This window comes from Pygocentrus nattereri, chromosome 14 (assembly GCF_015220715.1).
Source record: "Pygocentrus nattereri isolate fPygNat1 chromosome 14, fPygNat1.pri, whole genome shotgun sequence".
Taxonomy (NCBI): Eukaryota; Metazoa; Chordata; class Actinopteri; order Characiformes; family Serrasalmidae; genus Pygocentrus; species Pygocentrus nattereri.
Window position 1 is genome coordinate 28,476,644 of NC_051224.1, and position 27,495 is coordinate 28,504,138.

The 27,495-nt window shown below is 42.3% G+C and overlaps 1 protein-coding gene and 1 long non-coding RNA gene across 2 annotated transcripts in view; one reads left to right on the plus strand and one right to left on the minus strand.

Moving 5' to 3' along the window:
* Positions 1–9,756, minus strand: part of trap1 (TNF receptor-associated protein 1) — a 53,289-nt gene extending 43,533 nt beyond the window's left edge. Inside the window, exon 1 of the mRNA XM_017705432.2 lies at positions 9,552–9,756. Coding sequence (XP_017560921.1) covers positions 9,552–9,672 — 121 coding nt within the window. The 5' untranslated portion in view covers positions 9,673–9,756. The remainder of the gene's footprint in view (positions 1–9,551) is intronic.
* A 774-nt stretch (positions 9,757–10,530) lies between these two features.
* Positions 10,531–27,495, plus strand: part of LOC119265092 — a 30,714-nt gene continuing 13,749 nt past the window's right edge. Inside the window, exon 1 of the long non-coding RNA XR_005131389.1 lies at positions 10,531–10,669. This is a non-coding gene — a long non-coding RNA (uncharacterized LOC119265092). The remainder of the gene's footprint in view (positions 10,670–27,495) is intronic.

Sequence of the window (27,495 nt, forward strand, 5' to 3'; positions counted from 1 at the left end):
GAAGGGAGTGCACCAGCTCCACCCTATATCCAAATCACTCACTCCGTCGTGGGATCGGTCATTGGTGTTGGAACGTCTAACACACCCCCCTTTTGAACCTCTACATGACGTGGATCTCAAAACTTTATCTATGAAGCAAGCCATTCTATTGGCGCTAGCATCAACGAAACAGGTCAGTGAAATCCGTGCATTTTGCCGCACCCAACCTGCACTCGGTTTGCACTGGGGGATCTGGAGGTCGGTTGAAACCTAACCCTGCCTTTATCCCCAAAATTGAGTCGTCAGCGGCGTTTTCCCCTGTGGTGCTGATGGCTGTTTACCCCCCACCGTTTGCCTCTGATGAGCAGCGACGGTTAAACATGCTGTGTCCGGTGCATGCGCTGCGCATTTATCTGAATAGGACTAAGGAATTAAAGAAAACTGATCAGCTGTTCGTATCCTGGGCAAGACCTCACATTGGGAAGCCCATCAATAAACAGCACCTGTCCCACTGGATAGTCGGGGCTATAGCTGTAGCTTACTCCAGCAAAGGCATGCAGCCTCCCGCTGGCTTGAGGGCACATTCCACGAGAGGCCAACTGGGCCTCGCCTCATACCTTTACTCAGTTCTACTAGGCTGCATGTCACTGCGCCTACCTTGGCGCATACTGTGCTTAGTGTATCCCCACCTGTGAGACGGGACCTGCCGGTCAGCAGATTTACATGGCTTGGGGCGGACGGTTGTACAAAGTGAGCTTGTCTGGCAATACGGGAGTTGGCATATCCCATAGTGAGATACCGAAATGAAAGCTTGAAAGAGTTGGAGTTTTTAAACATCTCCTTATTTCTGCTGGACTGAGACTAGTCCACCAACCAATAATATCCAGCCAACAGCATCCTGTAAGCAGTGCCCTATGACCATTAAGGAAAGACATTTTATATTTATTTATATATATATATATATATATATATATATATATATATATATATATATATATATATATATATATATGTGTATGTGTGTGTGTGTGTGTCTGTGTATCATTGTCTGTACTATATAGGTGCACTTTGTAGTTCTATAATTACAGACTTTAGTTTTTAAAGACACTTAGTTTTTAAACACTCTGCCTACTCACTGTCCACTCTATTAGCTCTTGTCTGGCACCTTTTAGAGTCAGAGACAATAGCTCATCTGCTGCAGTTTGTGTGGGTCATCCTCTAGTCCTTCCTTAATGGTCATAGGGCACTGCTTACAGGATGCTATATATACATGGTCAAATGTGTCATATGACCAGAGCTATTTAAAACTTTGTATTCTGTAATTATTTAATTAATTTTGATTTTCTTCAACTTTTGCAAGTAATCAAATCATACTAGTCAACAAAATTACCTAAATTGCATAAATCAGTGCCCAGTTTACTGGCCAATCTACCTCATATTCCCCATCCAGTGATGGCAACAGCCTACTTTAAGGGTTTTCAGGCTTTCAACAGTGCACAAAATGTAAACATTGCTAAATAGATACCGTAAATGCAAACACTTATCCAAAAGTAATTTAAAGCATTCAAACAGCCAAATATACACATATTTATTTCCTGCAGAACAATGATTGCCAAACTGTAGTAAGTGTAGCCCAGGGGTATGCACATTGATGTTAAACGTATGTCAAAATAAAATTATTTGGGATGATTATCACAAATTTAAGAATTAAGAAGGCCTTGGCCTTTCTGACAAGGAGGTTGTTGCTTAATTCAAAATCACCCTAGTTTCCTTAAACTAGTAAAGATTAGGTTAGTATTTTCTAGTAAAGACAGAGAGGCAACTGTCAAAATTCCATAGAACTTGGGATCCCATGATTGCATATCGTAGAAAGTTAAAATGTCTATGTATGAAATGTCTGGGCATGAGTACTTCCTGATATTTCTAATATATATTTATGTATTTTTGTGTAATATTGTTTTTGTTGAGCAAAATTCCACGCATTTACACAGAAACTTCGAGCCCTTCGAGTTTCAATTACAGCTCGGCTTGACCCGCCATCCATCAACATGCGTGGAAGATGAGCATCCAGACTTTTCTCTGTCCTGGCACCGAGGTGGTGGAACAAACTTCCACTGGCTGTCTGATCAGCAGACTAACTTGTGGTCTTCAAACCAGACTGAAAACACATTTCTTTTTACAGCACTTAAATGAGCACAGAGTTAAACATAGAGGCTTTTGTTTCTAGCAATATCTGAGCTCAGGACTAGCTTTCTCTCCAACATATTTGTAACTAGCAAAGATACTTTATTTAGAAAAAGAAGCTCTGGATAAAAGCGTCTGGTAAATGCTGTAAATGTAAACGTTCTTTGCAAAAATGGCACCAAGTTCTCTGGGCCCTAGCTAATCTCAGATGCTCCAAAAGACAGTGGAAGCATGTGCTGTGGTCTAAATAGCCCAATTTTCAGGTTGTTTTCAGAAAAAAAATGAATGTCTGTGCCAAACATAAAACAGACCATCCTGACTTTTATCAGCAAAAGGTGCAAACACCAACATCTGTCAGAGTATTGGGGTGCATCAGTGCCCACAGCAGGTGTGATTTGAATATGTGTGAATGTATAAATGATGTGGAGGCATATACTGAGATTTTAGAGATATATACTTATATCTATATACTTCCATCAAAACAAAAAGCCCAAAGTCATTTCAGCAAAATAACGGCAAGCCTCATTTGTATGTGCTATGACAGTGTGACTTTGTAAATACAGAGTGTGTATTTACACAGTCCAAGTATATCTCTTATAGAAAATATATGAAACATCATGAAGAGGAGAATTTAGATAATGATTTGGTGCCAAGAATGGTTTCAAGAGAATTAACAAAGATTACAGAATATTCCCAACTTTTAAACAAATGGGGTTTGTACTCCCATCTTGCAGGGTTTCCGCTGTGGATGCAGCATTGCAGCATTTTTTTTTTTTGCATACGCCAATCATACTGCTGTGCTACAAGCATAATGTAAACTGGAAGCGCAAACATCAATGTCATCAATTGCCAACAATTTTAATCAATGTTAATGACAACGAGGATTAGTTGTTGCAGCATTATTTCTGTGTTTCTACACAATAAGGATAAACAATAGGCAACGTTCACACTTCCTTATTCGACACAGCAGAAGTCATGTTCAGGGAAAGCATTAAAAAATTATTTAATAGAGAATGTAGAGAACTCAAAGTTTTATATTAAGAACTTCGCTTAATTTTTCCCCCCAAAAATTGATCCCTTAATGGCGCGGTTTTCATTTTCAGAAATGAAGATGTTTAACCCCAGAAATGTGTCATAATTAATGTTTGCCAGTGTTTATGAATAATTATAGGGTCAATAAAGACACCCAATATGTCATATGAAAGCTTAGAACCTCTGCTTGCCAGCTATCTAGCCAGTTTAGCTGTATGGGCGAAATATACCTTGTTAGCAAAAGTTTTATTAAAAAATAAGCTTAATATTTTTTATATTTGCGTTTTTTATAAATCCATATTTGATCCAATGTGGGCATGTTATACATCATTCAAACCGTCTGGCTCTCCGGATGCGATGATCCGTTTTACTGTACGACATAGGGTTTCCGAATTAGAGCCAAAATAGTGTGGCGTTTCAAACAGGAGATTTTTTTTGCGAAAACTCAGCCTTGGTGCGTAACGACCCCTGCCGCTCGCCGAAATACGTCACACGCCATCAGCTTACAGTTTCTCTTACCTCTCCTTCTTGGCTTCAAAATGACACCACACCCGTGTATTTCCGGTAATGCATTCGGTAGTAATCCTCTTTTTTGTGCAAAGAGTGCTTGTAAAAAACAGAAGGCAAAAATCTTTTATGTCTAATTTAAACCCAAATTAAAATATGTTCTCCTTGGGCTGAGATTCTCCCCTTTCCAACGACACATCAATCAAACCTGTCGACCAACTAGGTGTCACGTTAGGCGGACGCGCAACAGGGGAGGCGGGATATAACCTGGAAGATTAGCGCCAAGTGCGCAGCAGGCACGGTAAACACAGCTTATTTGGCTTTTATAATACAGTTGAAATTGTTGTTATAACAAAATTTTGTCAAATAATGTAAAGAAATACACCATAGGATGTTGCCATCAAGAGTAGGTAATACATAAACAATTTTTTTCCTGCAAAAATTGTTAGAAAATTAGTTTTTTTCAATTTGGAGAGGTTGTGGTCCTTTGGAGACTTCAAAGGGACACTTGGAGAAATGTACACAGAAATGTATGTACACTATCTACTCTAGAGTGAATAACGTCTGATCAGTGAGGGTAATCAGTTTAAAATTTTACAAGGTAAAAATTTGACCCCAAGGGGCAAAATATGGAACTGCAAAAGCATTTCATGGACATGACCTCTTCAGTTTATGGTCCCTAAAATCTAAAACAAAAAAAGAAATTTTGAAAAGCGCCTTGTTTTTTTTCCTATTTTTACCATATTTTGGCCATTATAGTTTAATTTCAATAATTTCAAGTGTTTTCAATTAATTTTGTTAAGGCTTTTGAGTAATAATACTTCTTAAAATTGCCTCTGGATTATATAATATTTGAGTAAAAAGCATTAATATTTGGGTATGTCATTTCAGGCGAAAATTGGCAAAAATAGGCTTGGAGTTTAAGAGTCTACGTTAAAAATTGGCAACTGATGCAGCTGGTACAGTATGACAAACAGAACAGATTTAAAGAAGATTAAGTGACCCTTATTAATCCCACAACAGGGAAATTTCACCTGCACATTTAACCCATCCGTGAAGTGACAACACATATACACTAGTGAGCACACACACACACTAGGGGGCAGTGAGCACACATGCCCAGAGCAATGGGCAGCCCAATCCTCATCACCTGGGGAGAGGTTAGGGGTTAGGTACCTTGCTCAAGAACACCTCAGTCATGTACAGTGAGGAAAATAACTATTTGAACACCCTGTAACCTTGCAAGTTGGAAATCACAATGTATGATTTTTTAAATAATTTATTTGTGTGTTACTGCTGCAAATAAGTATTTGAACACCTGTGAAAATCAATGTTAATATTTGGTACAGTAGCCTTTGTTTGCAATTACAGAGGTCAAATGTTTCCTGTAGTTTTTCACCAGGTTTACACTTACTGCAGCAGGGATTTTGGCCCATTCCTCCATACAGATCTTCTCCAGATTAGCCAGGTTTCTGGGCTGTCACTGAGAAACATGGAGTTTGAGCTCCCTCCAAAGATTTTCTATAGGGTTTAGGTCTGGAGACTGGCTAGGCCACTCCAGAACCTTGATATGCTTCTTATGGAGCCACTCCTTGGTTATCCTGGCTGTGTGCTTTGGGTCATTGTCATGTTGGAAGACCCAGCTTCAATGCTCTAACTGAGGGAAGGAGGTTGTTCCCCAAAATCTCGCAATACATGGCCCCGGTCATCCTCTCCTTAATACAGTGCAGTCGTCCTGTCCCATGTGCAGAAAACACCCCCAAAGCATGACACTTCCACCCCCATGCTTCACAGTAGGGTTGGTGTTTTTGGGATGGTACTCATTATTCTTCGTCCTCCGAACATGGCGAGTGGAATTTAGACCAAAAAGTTCTATTTTGGTCTCATCTGACCACAGAACTTTCTCCCATGATTCCTCTGGATCATCCAAATGGTCATGGGCAAACTTAAGACGGGCCTGGCCGTGTGCTGATTTAAGCAGGGAAACCTTCCGTGCCATGCATGACTTTAAACTATGAAGTGTGTATTACCCACAGTAACCTTGGTAAAAAAAAGTGGTGCCAGCTCTCTTCGGGTCATTGACCAGCTCCTCCCGTGTAGTTCTGGGCTGATTCCTCACCTTTCTTAGGACCATTGATATGCCACAAGGTGAGATCTTGCATGGAGCCCCAGTCCGAGGGAGATTTACAGTCATGTTTAGCTTCTTCCATTTTCTAATAATTGCTCCAACAGGTGATCTTTTTTCACCAAGCTGCTTGGGAATTGCACCGTAGCCCTTGTGGAGGTCTACAATTTTGTCTCTGGTGTCTTTGGACAGCTCTTTGGTCTTAGCCCTGTTAGTAGTTGGAGTCTTACTGATTGTGTGGGGTGGACAGATGTCTTTATGCAGCTAATGACCTCAAACAGGTGCTTCTAATTTAGAATAATAAGTGGAGTGGAGGTGGAATTTAGAGGCGGACTAACAGGTCTATGAGGTGTTCAAATACTTATTTGCAGCTGTGACACACAAATAAATTATTTTTAAAAAATCATACATTGTGATTTCAGGATTTTTTTTAGATTATGTCTCTCACAGTGGACATGCACCTAAGATGAAAATTACAGACCCCTCCATGATTTCTAAGTGGGAGAACTTGCAAAGTCACAGGGTGTTCAAATACTAACTGGCTAGCAGGAGCACCAAAGGTCATAATATCAATATCGCAACAACCGGGCCTGCTAAGGCTAATGTGCCGTTTCCCCCCAGGGACTTGAGTGACTCAGGTGACTCCGCTGTAACACCTTCAGTAGCAGTAAGCTCTACTGATATAGTGGCCTTTAACAATGAGCTACTGTCATCATTGTGAGCCAATTTCACGACCATTTTCAAAGATGAGGTTTCGGCGGTGCCTGAAAGTGAAATGTCTGCTATCAAATTAGAGATTCAGGCAGTCAGGACGGAACTTTCATACTTTAAGACTGCAATTAACGAGGTATCAGCACAGGGAAACAACATGGAGCTGATAGAGAAGGGGCTTTCAGCTGCAATACAACTGCAGTTTCCGTCCTGCTGAAAGCTCGATAAAGCCCCACCTACTGGACAGAGCGCACTGCACCTTACAATCACCAACAAAACTTTATCACAAAGTTGCTGTAAAACAATATCTCTGACATGAGGCAGCATTTCATAAACACTGATCATAATACCTTTCTGGGAGGAAACTTTTAGAGACATTCTCCTTAGATGTCTGATTCCGGTCATCATCATCATTGTGAACAATGACCAAGTCTCTAGAACAAAGCGTTTCATACCAAACCACTCGAGCATGAATTTGCTGACACGTTAACTATTTAATTATGCAGACATCTTGAAAAAACTGTGTTCCCATTTAAATCACAGAGCTGACTTGGTGTGTTGAAAAGCTTATTTTCCTGCATATTATTATTTTAAAAAGCTATTGGTGCCTGATTTTTTTCTGTTAGGAGCCAGTGGCTCCTCAAGCAATTTTTTGTCTGGAGCCCTGGCTTTGGGACACTGTCTTTTTGTCAGTGCTCAAAGCTCATACACTTTTGTAAAAGCTTTTTAGTGAGGGCACCTGTCTATCATTACTGCATATGAAGAAGAGATCACCTATTGAATTTAGCACGTCAGTTCAGGTTCAACTTTGGCAGGTAGATTGTCAGTTTGTGCTACACACCATTTCCATTGAAAAAAGCATCACTTTAGTTTAGCTGCACTATTATAACTAAATATTATAAAAGCAACCAGAAAAAACAACATTAGCGCCACAGCAGCATAAATCAAACCTCCAACAGTAAATGGAGTGATTCAAGTACAACCTCAAATCAGAAAAAGCTGGGACAGTACAGGAAAATGCAAATTAAAAAAAAAAAAAAAAGAAAGTAGTGACTTCTAATATTTACTTGAACTTGCATTTCATTGCAGATAGTGTGAACATAAGGTATTTTATGTTTTGTCTGGTAAACTTAATTTAATTTGTAAATATACATCCACTCCTACCACTCAGGCCTGCAACACTGCAACATCCAAAAAAGGGACAGGGCAGTTCAGTCAAAGCCACGTCAAAGTTTATTTATATAGCGCTTTTTACAACAGGTGTTGTCACAAAGCAGCTTTACATAAAAATCAGGGTCCAAGCCCCCATGAGCAAGCCCATGGTGACAGTGGCAAGGGAAAAACTCCTCAAGAGGAAGAAACCCTGAGAGGAACCAAGACTCAAAAAGGCAACCCATCCTCCTCTAAGCAGAGTGACAACACTTAAATCTTTTTGCTTGCTAACTTAAAAATTAAGTATCACAAACATACATTTTTGCAGCACAAACCTGCACAAACAAATAAGACCATTTTAGCACGAATCAGACACTGATGCGGAGCTGAGCAACATCACAAGTATTAACTTAAGAATTAAAATAAACGTTTCTTTTAACAGCACAAATGAATGAGCCAATTTTTGTGTGATTTAGATGTTGATGGAGTTACAAGATAATCATTTATTAGTCCAACAACGGGGAAATTCTCAGCACTTCAATTCTTATTCTACAGTGGCAAAGGGATAGCAAGTCACTCAAGAAAAAATAGTAACAAGAAGAGAATTAACAAGCAAGTAATAAATCTTGTTAAGGTTTACAGTTTGTTACTTATTTTATATACAAAAGATGATTCCTACGGCACAAACCAGCATAAACGAATAGTAGTATTTTTATTCCATTTCTGACCACAATGGGGGGCTGGCTTCAAGGAGGTGCATAGGGATGGGCATTGTTAAGATTTTACTAATATTAATATCAATATTAATACTGAACGATACTCTTATAGATTCTACTCTCCATAATTTGGTGCAAAACCAAGACATGACATGAATACATGCTTTCAACTGGACTGATATGCATGCAACTGCGGACAGCCAGAGTCAAAATAGACTGCAAAATAGACCCAAAGATCTAATTCTAGAGCCCACATAGCATTATTCTTATATCTTTCTGGAATTCCTTAGCATTGCTTTTGCTTAGTGTGAGTGTGGCCATCTCTGCACTGCTTGACCTAAACACTTCCTTTGAGTTACTTAATATAGCACTAGTACTTTGAGAACTCTATTTCAGATTGACAAACAAATTTAGTCCTCTCTACAGTTGAGACAGCATCAAAGAATTGAGATGTCTGGTTTTCCTTGCTCTTTTCCCTCTGAAATTGTTTTGACAGTAAAGACTATGTTTTGTTTTTTTTTTCTTTCCAAAACTCAGACATGACGCAGAACCTTCTGGCATTAAAAAGGCCAACCATGTCTGTTACACTTTAAAAAAGCCTTCAAATTAAAAGGGTAACAACGCAACATATTGTACCGTTCAGTACAACCCTCTTAATTCAACATGCACAGGAACTGAACTACGCATTTAATAAACTGGAGCAAATAAAGGACTCATTTTATGCAATTATATTGCATGACGCAACGAGGGCAGTTTGGCATATTTGAGTGATTTATTAAGATCTACTCCCATTATCCGTTTAACAATAAAGTAGTTCCGCTTTTGGTGCCAAATGTAGAACATTAATACCTGTAACTATAATAACTGATCAAGCATATAGATAACAGCACACAAAAATTAACTTTAATGATGTGATATTTTACAAATGCCTCTCAGGTCTTTATTAATCTGGACCACGGCTAAGAGGACCAGTCGTATTTTTAAAAAATGTATATTTTTGCAACTTAAGAAATTTAGGATTTAATAGTTGTAGAATCAACATATAACATCTCACATTTAATGTCACGCGTGCGCTATTATTCAGCGCCTTAAAGATTCTGGGTTAATGTCCCACGCCGTTAACATTCATACATGTGAATTATTACCTTCAGTGAATGCGGCTCTCACGACCCGGTTTCCACTCCTTTGGCTGTAGGAGAAAAGCCTCGTGTTTGCCTTACAGGAACTCACAACAGCAAACTTCAGTAACGTCAGACAACGAGCCATTTCTCTTTCGCGAATTTCTCCTTTCGTTCAGTCTCCTGCTCGGAAAAGCTGGACAACAGCAGGAAGGGCATGTGGGTGGCGCATATTGATGACGTAAATGTAACTTTTAGGGTGCCTTCTCTGGCTGCTACCAGGCCGTGTTGTCTCCGATTGTTTACGAATTCACTTGTACTCTGAGATGTTGAATTCTCAGGATTAAATCGGCCATATCTTCCTTATTACTTAAGGGAATTTCACCAAATTTGTTTTGTTATCCTTAGACGTAGATTAGTCTAGGTTGCACAGGCTGCTCTCGGAAACTTCTTGCGCTAATAGCAGACATCCCAACTTACAAAAATTAATTTCAGGGAGACACTTCTCCCAACAACAACCCCCACCCCAACCCCCCGGCCACTGCAAAATATATATATATATATATACACAATACATCTTATGCAACAAACATAACTTTGCTTTAAGCTCCACAAACTTACATCTTACAGCAAAGGCTTCGACATTAGCCTACCTAACTTTCTACATCACAATTCTGAAATCAGTATTACAAACTGTACAGCGGGCAAGACTGTCATTGTTCTTTACTTTGACCAGACATGGATATATTTTAGAGTAGTCAGAGGTAAAATGAGTTGTATATTTCTTCTTTTTGGAAGGCCCTGCATCCGCTTTCCCTCCCTCCGCCATGATGCTCCTTCTGTCACTGAACGCACCCCGTCCAGGAGGGGGAAAAAACACTGCCCGCCCACACTAAAAACTGATTGGCTGACTCACAGACTCTTTGGAGAGAACAGGCCAATCAGAACCCTCTCTGTTTTGCATGCGCTTCATGAATATGCACACGAGGGGAGCGCCGCTCTCTCCCTCTCCCCCTCTTTCCCACACGCGATTGGGGGAAAAAGTCTGTGTTTGTGTTCACTCTTGGGCCACTACTTCTGGATTCCGGGAGATTTTATCTGACTTCCGGGCATCTGGGAGACACTATTGATATGCGGGAGACTTGGTATATCTGTAATAGTTCATTATAGTCGTGCGTCATTCTGTAGTCCTCGTTATGCCAGTATTAGGAACTTCGGGTCTAAGCCCCATTTTTCTATGGCCAGAAAGAATAGGGTTTTCAAAAAATGGCCTCAATCGCACGTTGTGTTATATAATAATGTTCAGAACTGACTGCCGCACCATTTCAGGTGGAACGGGAAAAGTCAAACAAAAAGCTGGAGAATGTCCTGAGAAAATATCCTCAGAAAAATATTCCCAGCATTAAAATAATAATTAAGATATTCTGATGGCCTAATCAGTTTATCAGCGGTCATCAGTGATATTAAGCTGAGTTTGTACTGGATCCGCCTGAGTGCAGGTACGTTTGTAGATCACTTCAAATCAAGCTAAAAGAAGAGATCTATCATGTTTCAGTGAGCATCAGACGAAGAACAGAGAACTGTAGATAAAGTTGCTGATTTTGTTCCCCAGGTGATCGGGTTAACTGGAAACAGGTGAGTGTCATGATTGGGTATAAAGGGAGTATCCCTGAAAGGCTCAGTCGTTCACAAGCAAGGATGGGGGTGAGGTTCACCACTTTGTGAACAACTGTGTGAGCAAATAGTCCAACAGTTTAAGAACAACGTTTATGTGATATCCTACGGTGGTGTGTAGCAACAATCACACTGGAGTTGTTTTTCTTTGGCTTCATGCCATTTATTCTCCAACACTAACACAACAACCGAAACATGAGTTCAGCCCGCGACACTTGTTCTCGCTGTGACCCCGATAAGCGTATCACAGTTCCCAGAAGGTAGCTCCCTCTAGAGGCAATTACTGTAAGTGTTCTGACTTGTCATTCAGTCTACCACATCCCTCCCCTCTAGATTAAACTACTTTACACTTAGCCATTTACACTAGACATCCTGGAACTCCCAATTAACCCTTAACTATAACAGTTACTTTTTTTTTCTTCTTTTTTTTATTATAACGTCTTCCAACCTATGTGTCATACATATAATTTTATATATATATATATATATATATATATATACACACCTAACATTTCTAATTAGGGATTTGGGTTGACTACCGCATCCCAGTGAGGTTCCAGGACGCATTCTTGTCCTGTGGCTGAGGAACTCACTACTAACTAAGTATAGTCCTTCAAGTAATCTGGAGCTTTTCTGGTTCGCTGAGATCTTCTCACAGCTGGTGAGTCAACTACAGGTGAAGACTCAGGCTGCTCCCCAGTTGCTTCTGCTGCAGTGCTGTCAGTAGAATCAGAGGAGATGGCTACCTCAGGTACTACCTGAAGTGGTGGTTCAGTGATGTCCTCCTCAGGCGAGGAGTCAGGCAAGACCTCTTGTGTCATCGCCGGTGGGGTGGAGTTTCTACCACGTACTTGGTCGATGTGTCGTCTCACAACTTGTCCATTACCTAAAGTAACTAGGAATGACACAGGGCCTGTCTTCTCTGTTATTACTCCTGATAGCCAGGTTGGTCCTAAGCCAAAGTTCAGTGTGTAGACTTCCTCTCCAAGTATTCTCACTTGCGCATGCATGTCATGATAACCTTTTTGTTTCTCTTGTTTGTCATGTACTCTGTTTCTAAAGTCTGGATGTATTAAGTCAAGAGTTGACCTCAACTTCCTACCACTCAACAACTCAGCTGGTGACTTGCCAGTTGTAGATTGGGGTGTTATGCGATAGCTAAACAGGGCTCGGGACATTTTAGTTTCAATAGAGTCTCCTGCCATCTTCTTCATGAGTGACTTGAACGTCTGCACAGCCCTCTCGGCTAAGCCATTAGAAGAAGGATGGTATGGCGCAGTCGTGGTATGACGTATGCCATTCTTTTCAGCAAACTCTTGGAACTGTTCACTCGTAAAACAGGTACCATTATCTGACACTATGATTTCAGGTATGCCATGTTGACTGAAACTCTTTCTAAGACATTCAATGGTAACTGCAGATGTATAGCTACTCACAGAATAGGCATCGATCCACTTTGAGTATGCATCCACAAGGATCAGGAACATTCTTCCCATCCATGGACCCGCATAATCGATGTGGATTCTCCTCCATGGTTTATCAGGAACTTCCCAGGGATGTAATGGGGCCACTGGAGGACTGTTCCGGTTTTCCTGGCATGTCGCAAATGCTTTCACAAGCACCTCCACCTCTGCATCGATGTTTGGCCACCACATGTAACTTCTCGCCAACCCTTTCATTCGGGTGATGCCGGGGTGTGCTTGGTGTAGTTGTTTCAGTAAGGCATTGCGTCCAGGTTGTGGAACAACAACACGTCCTCCCCACAGGATACATCCTTCCTGGGTACTGAGCTCCTCCTGGCGTCGGGCGTATGGAATGAACTCAGGACTGTTCACCTTTGGCCAGCCTCGCAAGATGTATTCATGCACTCTTGCTAGCACAGGGTCTTTGTCCGTCCATTTCTTAATTTGCTGTGCGTTCACCAGTGGCACGCCGATGTCCTCAAACAGCAGCACTCTCTCCTCCTTCTCAGGCGTGCTCTCTCTTTCCCCATCCAAGGGTAGCCTACTCAACGCGTCAGCGTTCGTATGGTCTCGGCCCACTTTGTACATGATGGTGTACTCATACGCTGCTAATGTGACTGCCCATCTCTGAATCCTAGGAGATGTCATCTGAGGTATGGCTCTCATTTCACTGAACACATGCTAAGATGAGTGGTTTGTTTGAGTCGTAGTGTACTAACACACTACAGGACTGAAGTAGCACTTTGGACTCTTCAAATGCCTTCTGCTGCTTGACCCCCCATGACCATTTCTCTTCTTTCTTTAGCAGGGTATGCAGCGGTGCTAGCAGTGTAGAGAGCTTCGGGAGGAACCTATGGTAGTAGTTCAACAAGCCCAGGTAAGCTTTTAACTCACTAACATTTTGTGGCTCAGGTGCTTCCGCGATGGCTTCCACTTTCTCTGTCAGAGGGTGTAGACCACTGGCATTGATCTTGTGGCCTAGGAACGTCACCTCTTTTCCCATGAACTCACACTTGCCTCTTTTCAACCTCAGGCCGCTTTTCTCCAACCGTTGAAGTACTTCCTCCAGCGTTTTCAGGTGTTCTTGTTCATTTGGTCCTGTACAAAGTATGTCATCCAAATAAATGGCAACATTCGGAATTCCACCTAAGATGCCCTCCATTGTTCTCTGGAATATAGCAGGACTAGAAGCTACTCCAAATGGTAAGCGTGTATAGGTATACAAGCCCTTGTGTGTATTGATGGTTACATACTTTCTGGATTCTTCTTCTAAGACTACCTGTTGGTATGCATGACTCATGTCTAATTTCATGAAATGCTGCCCCCCGTTCAGCTGTGCGAAAAGGTCCTCCACTTTGGGAATTGGATACTGATCCACCCGCGATGCTCTATTGACAGTGAGTTTGTAATCCCCACATATTCTAATGGAGCCATCCGGTTTTCGCACTGGGACTATGGGCGCCGCCCACTCTGCAACCTGCACTGGCTCGATTATCTTGTCATCCAGGAGCCTCTGTAGCTCGCTTTCAACCAGTGGCTTGACTGCATAGGGTACCGGTCGGGGGTTTACAGAATCGTGGTTGGGCATCCCTGTCCACATTAATCTTCGCCGTGGCACCCTTGAGCTGTCCTAACCCTTCTATGAACACCTCAGCGTGTCTTTCGAGAATCCCCTCCAGCTGCAACTTGGACTGCGAATTCACCTTGTTCACTAACTGATCCATCATGGCCAGCTCTTGTAGCCAACTTCGCCCTAGAAGGTTTGGTCCTTCGCCTCAAACTACTACTACAGGTAAGTTCTTTTCTTTGTTTTCATGTTGCACCTTCACTTGTGCCATTCCCAGCACTTCTAACTTCTCTCCTGTGTATGTTTTTAATTTTAGCGAGCAGGGCTTTAATTCTGCAGTGTCTTTTTTCTTCCACAGTTGTGTGTATTGCTGTTTGCTTAATATGGTTACTCCACAACCAGTATCAACTTCAAATGTGACTTTCATTCCATTGACATTCATGGTGCGTGTGATGGGCGCTACCTTGGTCAGCTCTTCAGACATGCTGTAAATTGTATGAAAACTCATGTCCTCTGTATCACTTCCTTCCTCCCCTCTAAGTTGATTCGCTCACTGTTCTTTTCCTGGGCCTCTGCTTTCGCCTTTTTGCCCTTTGAATGTTGCCTTCTGCACATGTGAATTGCCCGCCTTCGATCTACAAGCTTTGTTAATGTGCCCTCTTTTGCCACAGTTATGACAGAGCTCAGTGGCAAACTTGCATTCAGCGGCATTGTGCTGGCCTTTGCAGCGATAACAACTGGGAAATTTGCGCTGAGTTCTGTCAGCAGATACTTTGTGGACACCTACTTGAGTCTTTGGCACATGTGCATGCAGTGCTGTGTCCTCGGCCAGCTTCCCCTGCATTTCTTTCACATCTTTCGATGCTGATTCGATAGGCTGGCATAATTCCAAAGCCTTATCAAAAGTCAGTTTCGTTTCAGATAAAAGTCGCCGTTGCATTCGGTCATCATTCACTCCACACAACAATCTGTCCCTTAACATTTCCGACAATGCGTCTTTGTAGTCACAATGCAGTGCTAATTTCCTCAATTCAGCCACATACTCAGCTATTGACTCACCGCTCTTCCGTATGCATGAATTAAATTTAAATCTTTGCACGATTTCACTTGGTGTGGGGTTGAAGTGCTTCTTAAGCTCAGCAGTAAGCTGGTCATACGTTTTTGCTTTTGGCAATTCAGGACTGACTAAATTCCTCAGCAAGCTATAAGTAGTAGCACCAACTCCGCTTAAAAGTACAGCCTTCCGTCTTTCTGGCTCTTTTAATATCATTAGCTTCGAAGAAACAGTCCAACAATTCACTATACTCTTCCCAAGACTGAGTTGCATTATCAAAAGGGGCTACCGAGCCGATTACAGCTGCCATCTTTGCATGCTACGCCGGTGGTGAAAAAAAGGGCTGCAGGGAAACTACATTCACCTCTTGAGAATTGGAACTGCTGGATTCACCGGAGCTCGCTTCTCTGTGACTCATCGGTAACTTAAAATTCTTTAAATCCTCGTCGCCAATTGTATGATATCCTATGGTGGCGTGTAGCAACAATCACACTGGAGTTGTTTTTCTTTGGCTTCATGCCATTTATTCTCCAACACTAACACAACAACCGAAACATGAGTTCAGCCCGCGACACTTGTTCTCGCTGCGATGCGACCCCGATAAGCGTATCACAGTTCCCAGAAGGTAGCTCCCTCTAGAGGCAATTACTGTAAGTGTTCTGACTTGTCATTGAGTCTACCACAGTTTCTCAATGTGCAATTGAAAGGAATTTAGGGATTTCATCATCTTCAGTCCATAATCTCATCAAAAGATTCTGAGAATCTGGAGAAATCTCTGCAAGTAAGCGGCAAGGCAGAAAACCAACAATGAATGCCTGTGACCTTCGATCCCTCAGACGGCACTGCATTAAAAACCGACATCATTCTGTAACGGATATTACCACAAGGGCTCAGGAACACTTCAGAAAACCATTGTCAGTGAACACAGTTCGTCGCTCCATCTACAAGTGCAAGTTAAAACTCTGCCATGCAAAGCAAAAGCCATATATCAACAACACCCAGAAATGCTGGCATCTCTGTTGGTATGGGGGTGTGTTAGTGCCCAGGGCATGGGTAACTTGCACATCTGTGAAGGCAGCATTAATGCTGAAAGGTACATACAGGTTTTGGAGCAACATATGCTGCCATCCAAGCAACGTCTTTTTCAGGGACGTCCCTGATTATTTCAGCAAGACAATGCCAAGCCACATTCTGCACGTGTTAACAGCATGGCTTCATAGTAAAAGAGTGTGGGTACTAGACTGGTCTGCCTGCAGTCCAGTCGTGTCTCCCATTGAAAATGTGTAGCGCATTATGAAGCGCAAAATATGACAACGGAGACCCCGGACTGTTGAGCAATTGAAGTTGTACATCAAGCAAGAATGGGAAAGAATTCCACCTACAAAGCTTCAACAATTAGTGGGAATAATAAGGACTTTATCGAGGAATTGTCTGACTTTTTATCTGTAGTAACTGTGATGTCAAACCGGGTATTTGTTCTGGGGGATTTTAACATTCATATATGCTGCCCCTATAAGCCTATGGTCAGTGAATTTAACCATTTGTTGGACTCATTTGATTTTACTCAGCATGTAAATGGCCCTACTCATGAACATGGACATACTCTTGATCTTATTTTATCTCATGGTTTTAATGTAGACAATGTGACAGTTTGTGAAACTGCATTTTCTGACCACATGCCTGTTATGTTCAGCTCTCTGCTAACTTCACATCCTATGGCTATTAGAACTTCAGAACAACCTTCTAGAAAGTTAGGCCCCACTACAGCTACTCAGTTTGCACTTGCTTATACAAATTCCTTTTCATCTAATGATCTTCACTTGAGCACTGAAGACCTGTTTCTTTTCAATCTCACTGTAGAACTGTGCTGGATTCAGTTGCCCCTCTGAGAGTTAGACATCCTAGGTTTAAATCTCAACCTTGGCTGAATGACTCCATTAAGACAGCTAGGAAAGAGTGTAGGATGGCTGAGCGTAAATGGAAGAAGGATAGGCTGCAAGTATCATTCGAGATTCTCAAATCATGTTTGATTAGATTTCAAGAAATGGTCAGATCTGCAAAAGCAGAATACTTTTAAAAAATAATCTCAAATCAGATTAAGCCAAAATATCTGTTTAGTACATTAAATTCAGTGCTAAATCCTCTTCCATGCTACAGCCCAGAAGCGTCTCTAAATAGCTGTGAAGCTTTTCTGGATTTTTTTGTGGCCAAGGTTGAAAAGGCTAGGTCTAATATCTCAATTTCTATGATTCAGCCCTTTGCCTTTCAGCCAGGTATCCCAACATTTGAGAAATTTGAACCGGTTTCCTTTGCACAGTTATCTGACATTGTTTCTCACGTTAAATGTTCTACATCTGCCATGGATATTCTTTGACACAATTGGACCTGATGTTTTATCAATTATAAATGCAAGCTTAGCATCTGGTGCAGTTCCTGCGAGTTTTAAGCATGCAGTTGTTCAGCCCCTCCTAAAAAAGCACAATCTGGATGTAGGGGTTCTGAGTAAATACCGGCCTATATCAAAACTATCATTTTTGGCTAAAGTTCTTGAAAAAGTTGTTTACTCAACTTGAATCTTTTTTAAACAATAATAACATTTTATGAAACTTTTCAGTCGGGGTTTAGGGCATTGCACAGTACTGAGTCTGCTATTTTAAAAGTGACTGTAGAAACTGGTTCATTCGTGTGAGCCAAGCATCACGCAGTCTTGGAACAACCTGTAGGTTTATTCAGAAAGCGAGAAACATATGGAGTCCAGTTACCGAGGCTGACATCCCACAGCTCTACTACCGTGACTAAACTTCACAGAAGGGACCCGAGCACGCTGATTGGCCTAGACACAAAACACATATGTACGGTGGCCCATAGTGAACAAACAAGATGAACATTTAGCCAAATAATCTACATCCCTTTCTTTTAGCACGTACCTTTACTTTAAACATTATAGCATTTCGTTCCTGCCTTAGTGCTTCACGATTTTCAGTAAACAACTCAATAATGAAAGTCTTTTTAAAACTGTCCAACAAATTGGATTAACACATTGATTTAACTTGTAGGCCTTTTTGTAACACCATGAGTGCAAGTGCATAAAACAAAGATATTGGTGCACCTTTTTTTAAATTTTTTTTTTTTTACTGCATATATTTTGGGTTAGGCCTGCAAACACGGCCTGAACGTGTTGTGTATAACGCATTGCTGTTCTCAGTTGGGAAATCTGCTGTAGGCTTGGGCTAAGAAGAGGATGCGTGTTGTGATTGCATGTTGTTTAGTTCTGGAGTATGTGGTGTTGGGGGGACACTGTCTGTTGTGGAGGGGCCAGTGTTCTGGGGGTCTTGGCCTTCTGCACAGAGCTGTGCTGGCGGCAGTGGCTCTGCAACAGGAAGGATGTGGCGGCGATTCCTCCTGTATGTCTTCCCATTGGATTGAATGATGTAGGAGCGCGGCTCATTGCTCCTCTCCTTCACGGTCCCAAGTTGGTCATATCCTTTGGGGGTCTGTATACAGACCACTTGTCCCTCTGCTAAAGACTGTAGCTGGTAGCTTGACTTGTCATACTGATGCTTTAGAGTGAGTCTTTTGTTGAGAAGCTGTGCACTAACTTGCTGGGTTTGGGGCTGGTTCCAGTAGTTTGGTACACACAGGGATGGCTGCACGTGTCTGACGTGACATCAGACGTTCAGCGGGTGAGCCTAATATTGTGTCACGGGGAATGTTCCTGAGGTTTAGAAGATCAAGGAAAACATCAGTTCCATCTCTGTGAGATTTCTCCATCAGCTGCTTGGCACTGCAAACTGCTCTCTCCGCTAGTCCATTTGACTGGGGAAACTCTGGGCTGCTGGTGGAATGAACGAAATCCCATTGTTTGGCAAAATCTTTGAAATGCTGGTGTATTGTCTGTCATTGTCAGAGAAGAGGGTATGTGGTGTACCATGAACAGAGAAGTGTCTCTTCAATTTGGAGATTACAGTCGATGATGTCATGTCACAGAGAAGGTCGATTTCAAACCATCTGGAATATGAATCCACGAGCACTTGGTAGTGCTTGCCATGCCATTCAAATATGTCTGTGGCCACTATGGACCATGGAAGGTCTGGAATTGCATGAAGCTGAAGAGGTTCTTTTTGCTGGTGAGACTTGGTGCTGTTGCACACTGCACATGAGAGCAATTCCTCAGTGATGTTTGTTGACATGTTTGGCCAAAAGATGATGCTTCTAGCCCTGTGATTGGTTGCTTCAATGCCTGGGTGGCCTTTGTGCACAATGTTGATGTATTCTTTGTGCAAAGATTGGGGAATGACTGTCTTGTGACCTTTCATGATGATCCTACCTTCCATCGTGAGTTCATCTCTGTAAGGGAAAAAGAGACTGACAGCAGGCTGAAGCTGGCTTTTTCTTGGGGGCCATGACTGTACTGAGGGTTTGTAGCACACTGTCCTCTGCTGTGTGCCTTCTGAGATCTTCCAGGCGGGCTGTGGAGATGTAATTCACCGACATGACCTCAAAAGTATCATTTTCAACCATGCTTCGGAAGATTGGTGAGTTTGAGCTCTTGAAAGTGTGTCGGCCACATACATGAGTTTGTCCTTTTTGTACACCAAGGTGATGTCATAGCTCTGCAGCCGGAGCAACATTCTCTGGAGGCGAGCAGGAGCTGCATGAATAGGCTTCTTCAATATAGTTACCAGAGGCTGGTGGTCGGTTTCCACGATTGTGGATCCCTGAATTTTGTGCAGGCGAACACGACAGCTAGAAGCTCCTTTTCTATTTGGGCATATCGTGTCTCTGTGTCTGTGAGGACACGTGATGCAAATGCTACTGGTCTGCCATTTTGCATGCATGCGGCTCCTAGTCCATGGCATGATGCGTCACAGGTAAGCGTGACTGGCTCCTTGACATCATAATATGCCAGTAATGGTGGGCTAGACAGGAGTGACTTAAGGCGGTCAAATGCCTCTTGATGCTGCTGAAACCAGCACCATGCAGTCTCCTTGTGTGTCAATTTCCTCAGAGGCGCTGCAATTTCGCTGAAGTTTGGTATATACTTCCGAAGGTAGTTAACCATGCCAAGAAAACGCTGTAGTGAATTGACATCTGTGGGAACTGGCATGTTAGTGATTGCCACGGTTTTAGAGGGGTCTGCTTTTAGACCCTCGCTTGTAAAAATGTGGCCTACATAGCCTACTTGTTCCAAGCGGAATTTGCATTTGTCAGGATTTAGCCTGAGATTGACCTCTCTTGCACGTTCAAGCACTCTCCTCAAGTTGGCATCATGTTCAGCTACTCCACAGCCTCTGACAATGATGTCATCAACGATGACTGAGCACGGTTGACCTGCAAACAGGTGTTCCATGGAGTGCTGAAATACCTCACTTGCAGAGTTAATGCCAAATGGCATCCGTAAAAATCTGTAACGCCCAAATGGAGTGCTGAATGTTGTTAACATTGATGATTTCTTATCAAGGCGTATCTGCCAGAAGGAACTTTTCGCATCCAGGACGGAGAACACTGTTGCCCCTGACATCTGTGCTGCTACCTCCTCAACACTACGCATAGGGTAGTGGGGCCTTTTCAATGCTGTGTTAAGGTCTTTTGGATTTATGCACAGTCTGATTTCTTGCTTACCCTTTTTATGTGCTGCCACCATGGAAGAGACCCAGTTAGTGGGCTCTGCGACTGGTGTTATGACACCTATGCTTTGCATGCGTTCAAGTTCAGCTTTGACTCTTTCTTGCATAGCTATGGGGATTCGATGGGCTGGCCGGATCACAGGCTGTATGTTGGGATCCACAGTCATGGAATACGTGACTGGGAGCTCTCCGAGCTCTTCTCTGAATAGGTCTTTGTATTCTGTAAGAATCTGTGTGTTGAAATCTGCTCTGCTCTCCATGGTGACTTGATGGACATCAGGACTCATTTGGCCAACTCCCATGTTCATGCATGCACGAAATCCTAACAATGGTTGAACCTCTTTGTCCACTATGAAAAAAGACAATGAGTGTTGTTGCCCTTTTAAGCAGCATGGCAGTGTAACCATGCCATCAGTCTTAATGGTGGTGCCCCCATAAGCAACAATATTTGCAGTTGTTTTTTGCTTTAAAAGTTGCTTACCATTGGTTACTCGTTTGAGGTTCTCCAGTGATATTACATTGCATTTTGCCCCTGTGTCAACTTTCATTTCAATCGGCTTGCCATTTATATGTATTGTAACAAATCCTTCATCCTTCTCATTGGCTTTAAATTTGACACAGTTAACACAATTGTCAACTTCGACACCATCCACATAAAACGTTTCATCTTCGCATACTGTGGGCTGATCTGCTGCTACTTCGTGCACTAGCTGATTAGAAGCTTTTCTGTTTGAATTTCTTGTATTTCGTGGTTTAGACTTGCAACAACTTTTGTAGTGGTTTAGTTTTCCACAATTATGGCATTGTTGTCCGAACGCTGGACACTTTTCCCGTTTGGCTGCATGACTGTTTCCACAGTTGCTGCAATTTGTGATGGTCTAAGGGAATGACTTTGGTTTTAACTGGTGCTTTCTGTTTGAAACTGGCCTTACTGCATCAACACTGGTGGCTTGTGTGGCTAGCATCTTGCTGTTTTCCTCCGTCATCTCGTGAATGCGACAGGTTGAAATGGCTTTGGCTAGCGTTAACTCGCTGTCTCTCAGAAGAGTTTTTCTTAGAGGGTCACTGGTAATGCCACACATGATCCGGTCACAAATAAGCTCGTCAGTCAGGTCTCCAAAATCGCAGCTTTTAGCTTTAATCCTCAAATCACTGATAAATGACTCAATACTCTCACCTTGTTTCTGATTCCTCGAATGGAATTTGTGTCTTTCCATCGTCCTGTTGCTTTGCGGGTTGCATATTTTGCGAAATTTTTTCTTCAAGCAGTCAGGATCCTCTCTGAACTCCGCCGCAGCTATTATTGCTCCGTCTGGCCCGGGCGCGCACTTCAGCGGCATAGACAAACGAACGCTCCCGTTCAATGGCTTCTGGTCCAGCAATATTGAGGAGAATATAAGCCCTCGTCCTCGCAGGCTTGTCGAAATGTGCCGCAGCGATTAAAAATATCGTATTCCCGCTCAAATTCGCCAGTTCTCTGTGATATTTTCATCAAAAATAAGAGGGTCGGGTCTGCGAAATCCATCCACCATTACGTCCAGGTCCCTCACAAGCTAACACAGTTCGGGGAGAAAAAAAAGCAACAGGTAGTCCGCTGAGAGAGAAAAATTACTCACAGGCGAGAAGTCCGTACCGGGTTCTGACACCATGTAGAAACTGGTTCATTCGTGTGAGCCAAGCATCACGCAGTCTTGGAACAACCTGTAGGTTTATTCAGAAAGCGAGAAACATGTGGAGTCCAGTTACCGAGGCTGACATCCCACAGCTCTACTACTGTGACTAAACTTCACAGAAGGGACCCGAGCACACTGATTGGCTGAGACACAAAACACACATGTACGGTGGCCCATAGTGAACAAACAAGATGAACATTTAGCCAAATAATCTACAGTGACTAATGATCTTTTACTTAATGCTGATTCTGGTGATTGTTCTGTCCTGGTCTTGCTGGACTTGAGTGCTGCATTTGACACTGTTGATCATGATATACTCATTGAGCATTTGGAACATTGTTCTGGGGTCAAGTGTTTGGCTCTAAATTGGTCTATCTCTTATATTAAGTGTAGAACTTTTTCTGTAAACATTGGGAAATACTTCTCTTCATCTGTGGCCATGACATCTGGGGTTCCACAAGGGTCCATGTTAGGCCCTGTGCTTTTTTCGCTACACATACTCCCCTAGGCGTAAACATAACATCTCATTTCACTGTTATGCAGATGATTTACAACTATATTTACCTTTAAACCTTGGAAATCATTACTCTTTAGGAAGACTCAATGAATGTATCATGGATATCAAGAATTGTATGACCCAGAGTTTTCTTCAACTGAATGATAATAAAACAGAGGTTATTTTATTTGGTCCCCCCACAGTAACCAAGAGTTTGAAAGAAAATCTGGGTTTCTAAACCCCCTTTATAAAAACTTTAAAAAGTGAAAAAAACCTTGGGGTGATTTTTGATGATGAATTAAAATTTGATAAGCAAGTAAATGCAGCAGTCAAGGCCAGTTTCTTCCAGCTTAGGACAATCTCCAAGTTAAAATCATTTCTTAATGCTCCAGATTTGGAAAAAATTATTTATGCCAAAATATGCGCAAAATATGACAATGGAGACCCTGGACTGTTAGCAAGTTGAAGTTGTACATCAAGCAAGAATGGGAAAGAATTCCACCTACAAAGCTTCAACAATTAGTGTCCTCAGTTCCCAAATGCTTCGTGAGTGTTGTTAAAAGGAAAGGTGATGCAACACAGTGGTAAACATGCACCTGTCCCAACTTCTTTGGAATGTGTTGCAGGCATCAAATTCAAAATGAGTGAATATTTGCAAAAAACAATAAAGTTTATCCGTTTAAACATTAAATATCTTGTATTTGTATATTCAATTGAATATAGGTTGTTGCTAGCTTGGCTTTAATTCAGGTTGAACTGTTTTCCAGCACAATCAACCACTTCTCAGAGTCGATTAATGTCCTCTGATGTGTTGCGGAGCCTCGCCTGCAGTTTTGATCCATTTTCATGTCATTGTTGTGGCAACGTCGCCAGCTTGGCTTTATTTCAGGTCGAACTGTTTTCTAGCGCAATCAACTGCTTCTCAGTGTTGAATAATGCGCTATGATGTGTTGCAGAGCCTCGCCTGCAGTTTTGATCCATTTTCATATCTTCATTGTCGCGGCAATGTCGCCAGCTTGGCATTAGTTTTGGTCTAACTGTTTTCCAGCACAATCGACCGCTTCTCAGTGTTGACGAATGTGCTATGATGAGTTGTGGAGCCTTGCCTGCAGTTTTCATCCATTTTCATATCATCATTGTCACGCCAACGTCTCCAGCTTTGCTTCATTTCAGGTCGACCTGTTATCCAGCACAATCGACCACTTCTCAGAGTCGATTAATGTGCTCTGATGTGTTGTGGAGGTTTGCCTGCAGTTTTGATCCATTTTCATATCGTCATTGTCACCAGCATGGGTTTATTTAAGGTCGAACTGTTTCAGAGCAAAATCGATCACATCTCAGTGTTGACGAATGTGCTATGATGAGTTGTGGAGCATTGCCTGCAGTTTTCATCCATTTTCAAATGGTCATTGTCATGGCAATGTCGTTAGCTTGGCTTTATTTCGGGTTGAACTGTTTTCCAGCACAATCGACCGCTCGTCAGTGTCATAGAATGTGCTCTGACGTGTTGCGGAGCCTTGCCTGCAGTTTTGATCTGTTTTCATGTTGTCATTGTCGCAGCAACGTTGCCAGCTTGGCTTTATTTCAGGTCGACTGTTTTCCAGCACAATCGACCGCTTCTCAGTGTCGAAGAACGTGCTATGATGTGTTGCAGAGGCTTGCTGCTGTTTTTATCCATTTTTATATTGTCATTGTCGCAAGCTTGGTTTTATTTCAGGTTGAACTGTTTTCCAGCATAGTCGATCACATCTCAGTGTTGAAGAATGTGCTATGATGTGTTACGGACACTCTGCTGCAGTTATTATATGTTTTCATGTCGTCATTGTCGCGCCAACGTCGCCAGCTTGGCTTTATTTCAGGTCGACCTGTTATCCAGCACAATCGACTGCTTCTCAGTGTCGTAGAATGTGCTCTGATGTGTTGTGGAGCCTCGCCTGCAGTTTTGATCCATTTTCATATTATCATTGTTACCAGCTTGGTTTTATTTCAGGAACTGTTTCAGAGCAACACCAACCGCTTCTCATGTTGACGAATATGCTCTGTGTTGCAGAGCCTCGCCTACAGTTTTGATCTGTTTTCATATCATCATTGTCGCGGCAACATGGCCAGCTTGGCTTTATTTTAGGTCAAACTGTTTTCTAGCACAATTGATCACTTCTCAGTATTGAAGTATGTACTATGATGTGTTGCAGAGCCTCGCCTGCAGTTTTGACCTGTTTTAATATCGTTATTGTCTCGGCATGTCACCAGCTTGGCTTTATTTCAGGTCGAACTGTTTTTCACCAAAATCGACCGTCTCTCTGTGTCGAAGAATGTGCTATGATGTGTTGTGGAGCCTCACCTGCAGTTTTGATCCATTTTCATATATTTGTTGTCGCGGCAACATTGCCAGTTTGGCATTACTTTTAGTCGAACTATTTTCCAGCACAATTGACCGCTTTTCAGTGTCGACGAATGTGCTATGATGAGTTGTGGAGCTTTGCTTGCAGTTTTGCTGTGTTTTCATGTCGTCGTTGACGTGGCAACATCACCAGCTTAGGGTTTATTTCAGGTCAACCTGTTATCCAGCACAATCGACCACTTCTCAGTGTCAAATAATGTGCTCTGATGTTTTACGGAGCCCCGCCTGCAGTTTTGATCTGTTTTCATTCCGTCATTGTAGTGGCAATGTCGATCGCATCTTAGTGTAGAAAAATGTGCTCTGCTGTGTTGGCGAGCCTCGCCCGCAGCTTTTATCCAATTTAATGTTGTCATTGTTGCGGCAACGTCGCCAGATTGGCTTTAGTTCAGGTCGAACTGTTATCCAGCACAATTCACAACTTCTCAGTGTCGAATACGGTGCTCTGACATGTTGTGGAACCTGCAGTTTTTATCGATTTTTGATACATTTTCATATCATTTTCACAACAACGTCACCAGCTTGATTTTATTTCAGGTCAAACTGTTTTCTAGCACAATCGATCTCTCCTCAGTGTCAAACAATGTGCTATGATGCGGAGCCTCGCCTGCAGTTTTGATCTGTCTTCATGTCGTCGTTGACGCGGCAACGTCGCCAGCTTGGCTTTATTTCAGGTTGACCTGTTTTTCAACACTATCAACCGCTTCTCAGTGTCGTAGAATGTGCTATAATGTGTTGTGGAGCTTTGCCTGCAGTTTTAATACATTTTCATATTATCATTGTCGCCAGCTTGGTTTTATTTCAGGAACTGTTTCAGAGCAAAGCCAGCACTTCTCAGTGTTGACGAATATGCTCTGATGTGTTGCAGAGCCTCGCCTACTGTTTTGATCAGTTTTCATATCATCATTGTCACGGCAACATTGCCACCTTGGCTTTATTTCAGGTCAAACTGTTTTCCACCAAAATCGACCGCCTCTCAGTGTTGAAGAATGTGCTTTGATGTGTTGCGGAGCCTCGCCAGCAGTTTTGATCCGTTCTCTTGTCATCATTGTCGCGGCAACATTGCCACCTTGGCTTTATTTCAGGTCCAAATGTTTTCCAGCACAATCGATTGCTTCTCAGTTTCGAAGAATGTGCTCTTATTTGTTGCGGAGCCTCGCCTGCAGTTTTGATCCATTTTCATATTGTCATTTTTGCGGCAACGTCACCAGCTTGGCATTATTTCAGGTTGAACTGTTTTCCACCAAAATCGACTGCCTCTCAGTGTTGAAGAATGTGCTATGATGTGTTACCGAGCCTTGCCTGCAGTGTTCATCCATTTTCATATTGTCATTGTCGCCAGCTTGGCTTTATTTCAGGTCGAATTGTTTTCCAGCACAATCGAGCACTTCTCAGTGTTGATTAATGTGCTCTGATGTGTTGTGGAGCCTCGCCTGCAGTTTTGATCCATTTTCCCTCCCTCCCCTGCTCTCTACCTCCCTCACTCTTTTCCCCCCTCCCCTCCCTCACTATCTCCCCCCTCCCTATCCCCCCCCTCCTCCTTTGCTCCTCTCTCTCTCTCTCTCTCTCTCTCTCTCTCTCTCTCTCTCTCTCTCTCTCTCTCTGTCTCTGGCTGATCCAGTTTCTGCATCATATTTTAGAATTGAATCTGGCTGGTTAAAGGCTAAATAAATTGACTTCAAAATCATAATTGTGTTGAATAGAGGATACTACAAGTCAGATAAATCATCTTAGTTGGGTATATGTAAGGATGTGTTGGCATATGCTCAGGTCAAAGTGACAAAGGCTAGGCTTTTATCAAGAGAAGAAACTGTTATGGAGCTGATTATATCAAGTATGATCAGTTCTTGTACAGAATAGCAGTGTTATGTAGTGCATAGTGATAGACACAGTATCTTAAAGATAGTAGGATGCAAAGAGATGTTGATACAAACAGGTAGGGTCCCTAGTGGCCTGTGACTAACATGTCAGTTAGACACAGAAATTGTATAAGACCCAGTTGTACTTTTTCACAGCAGA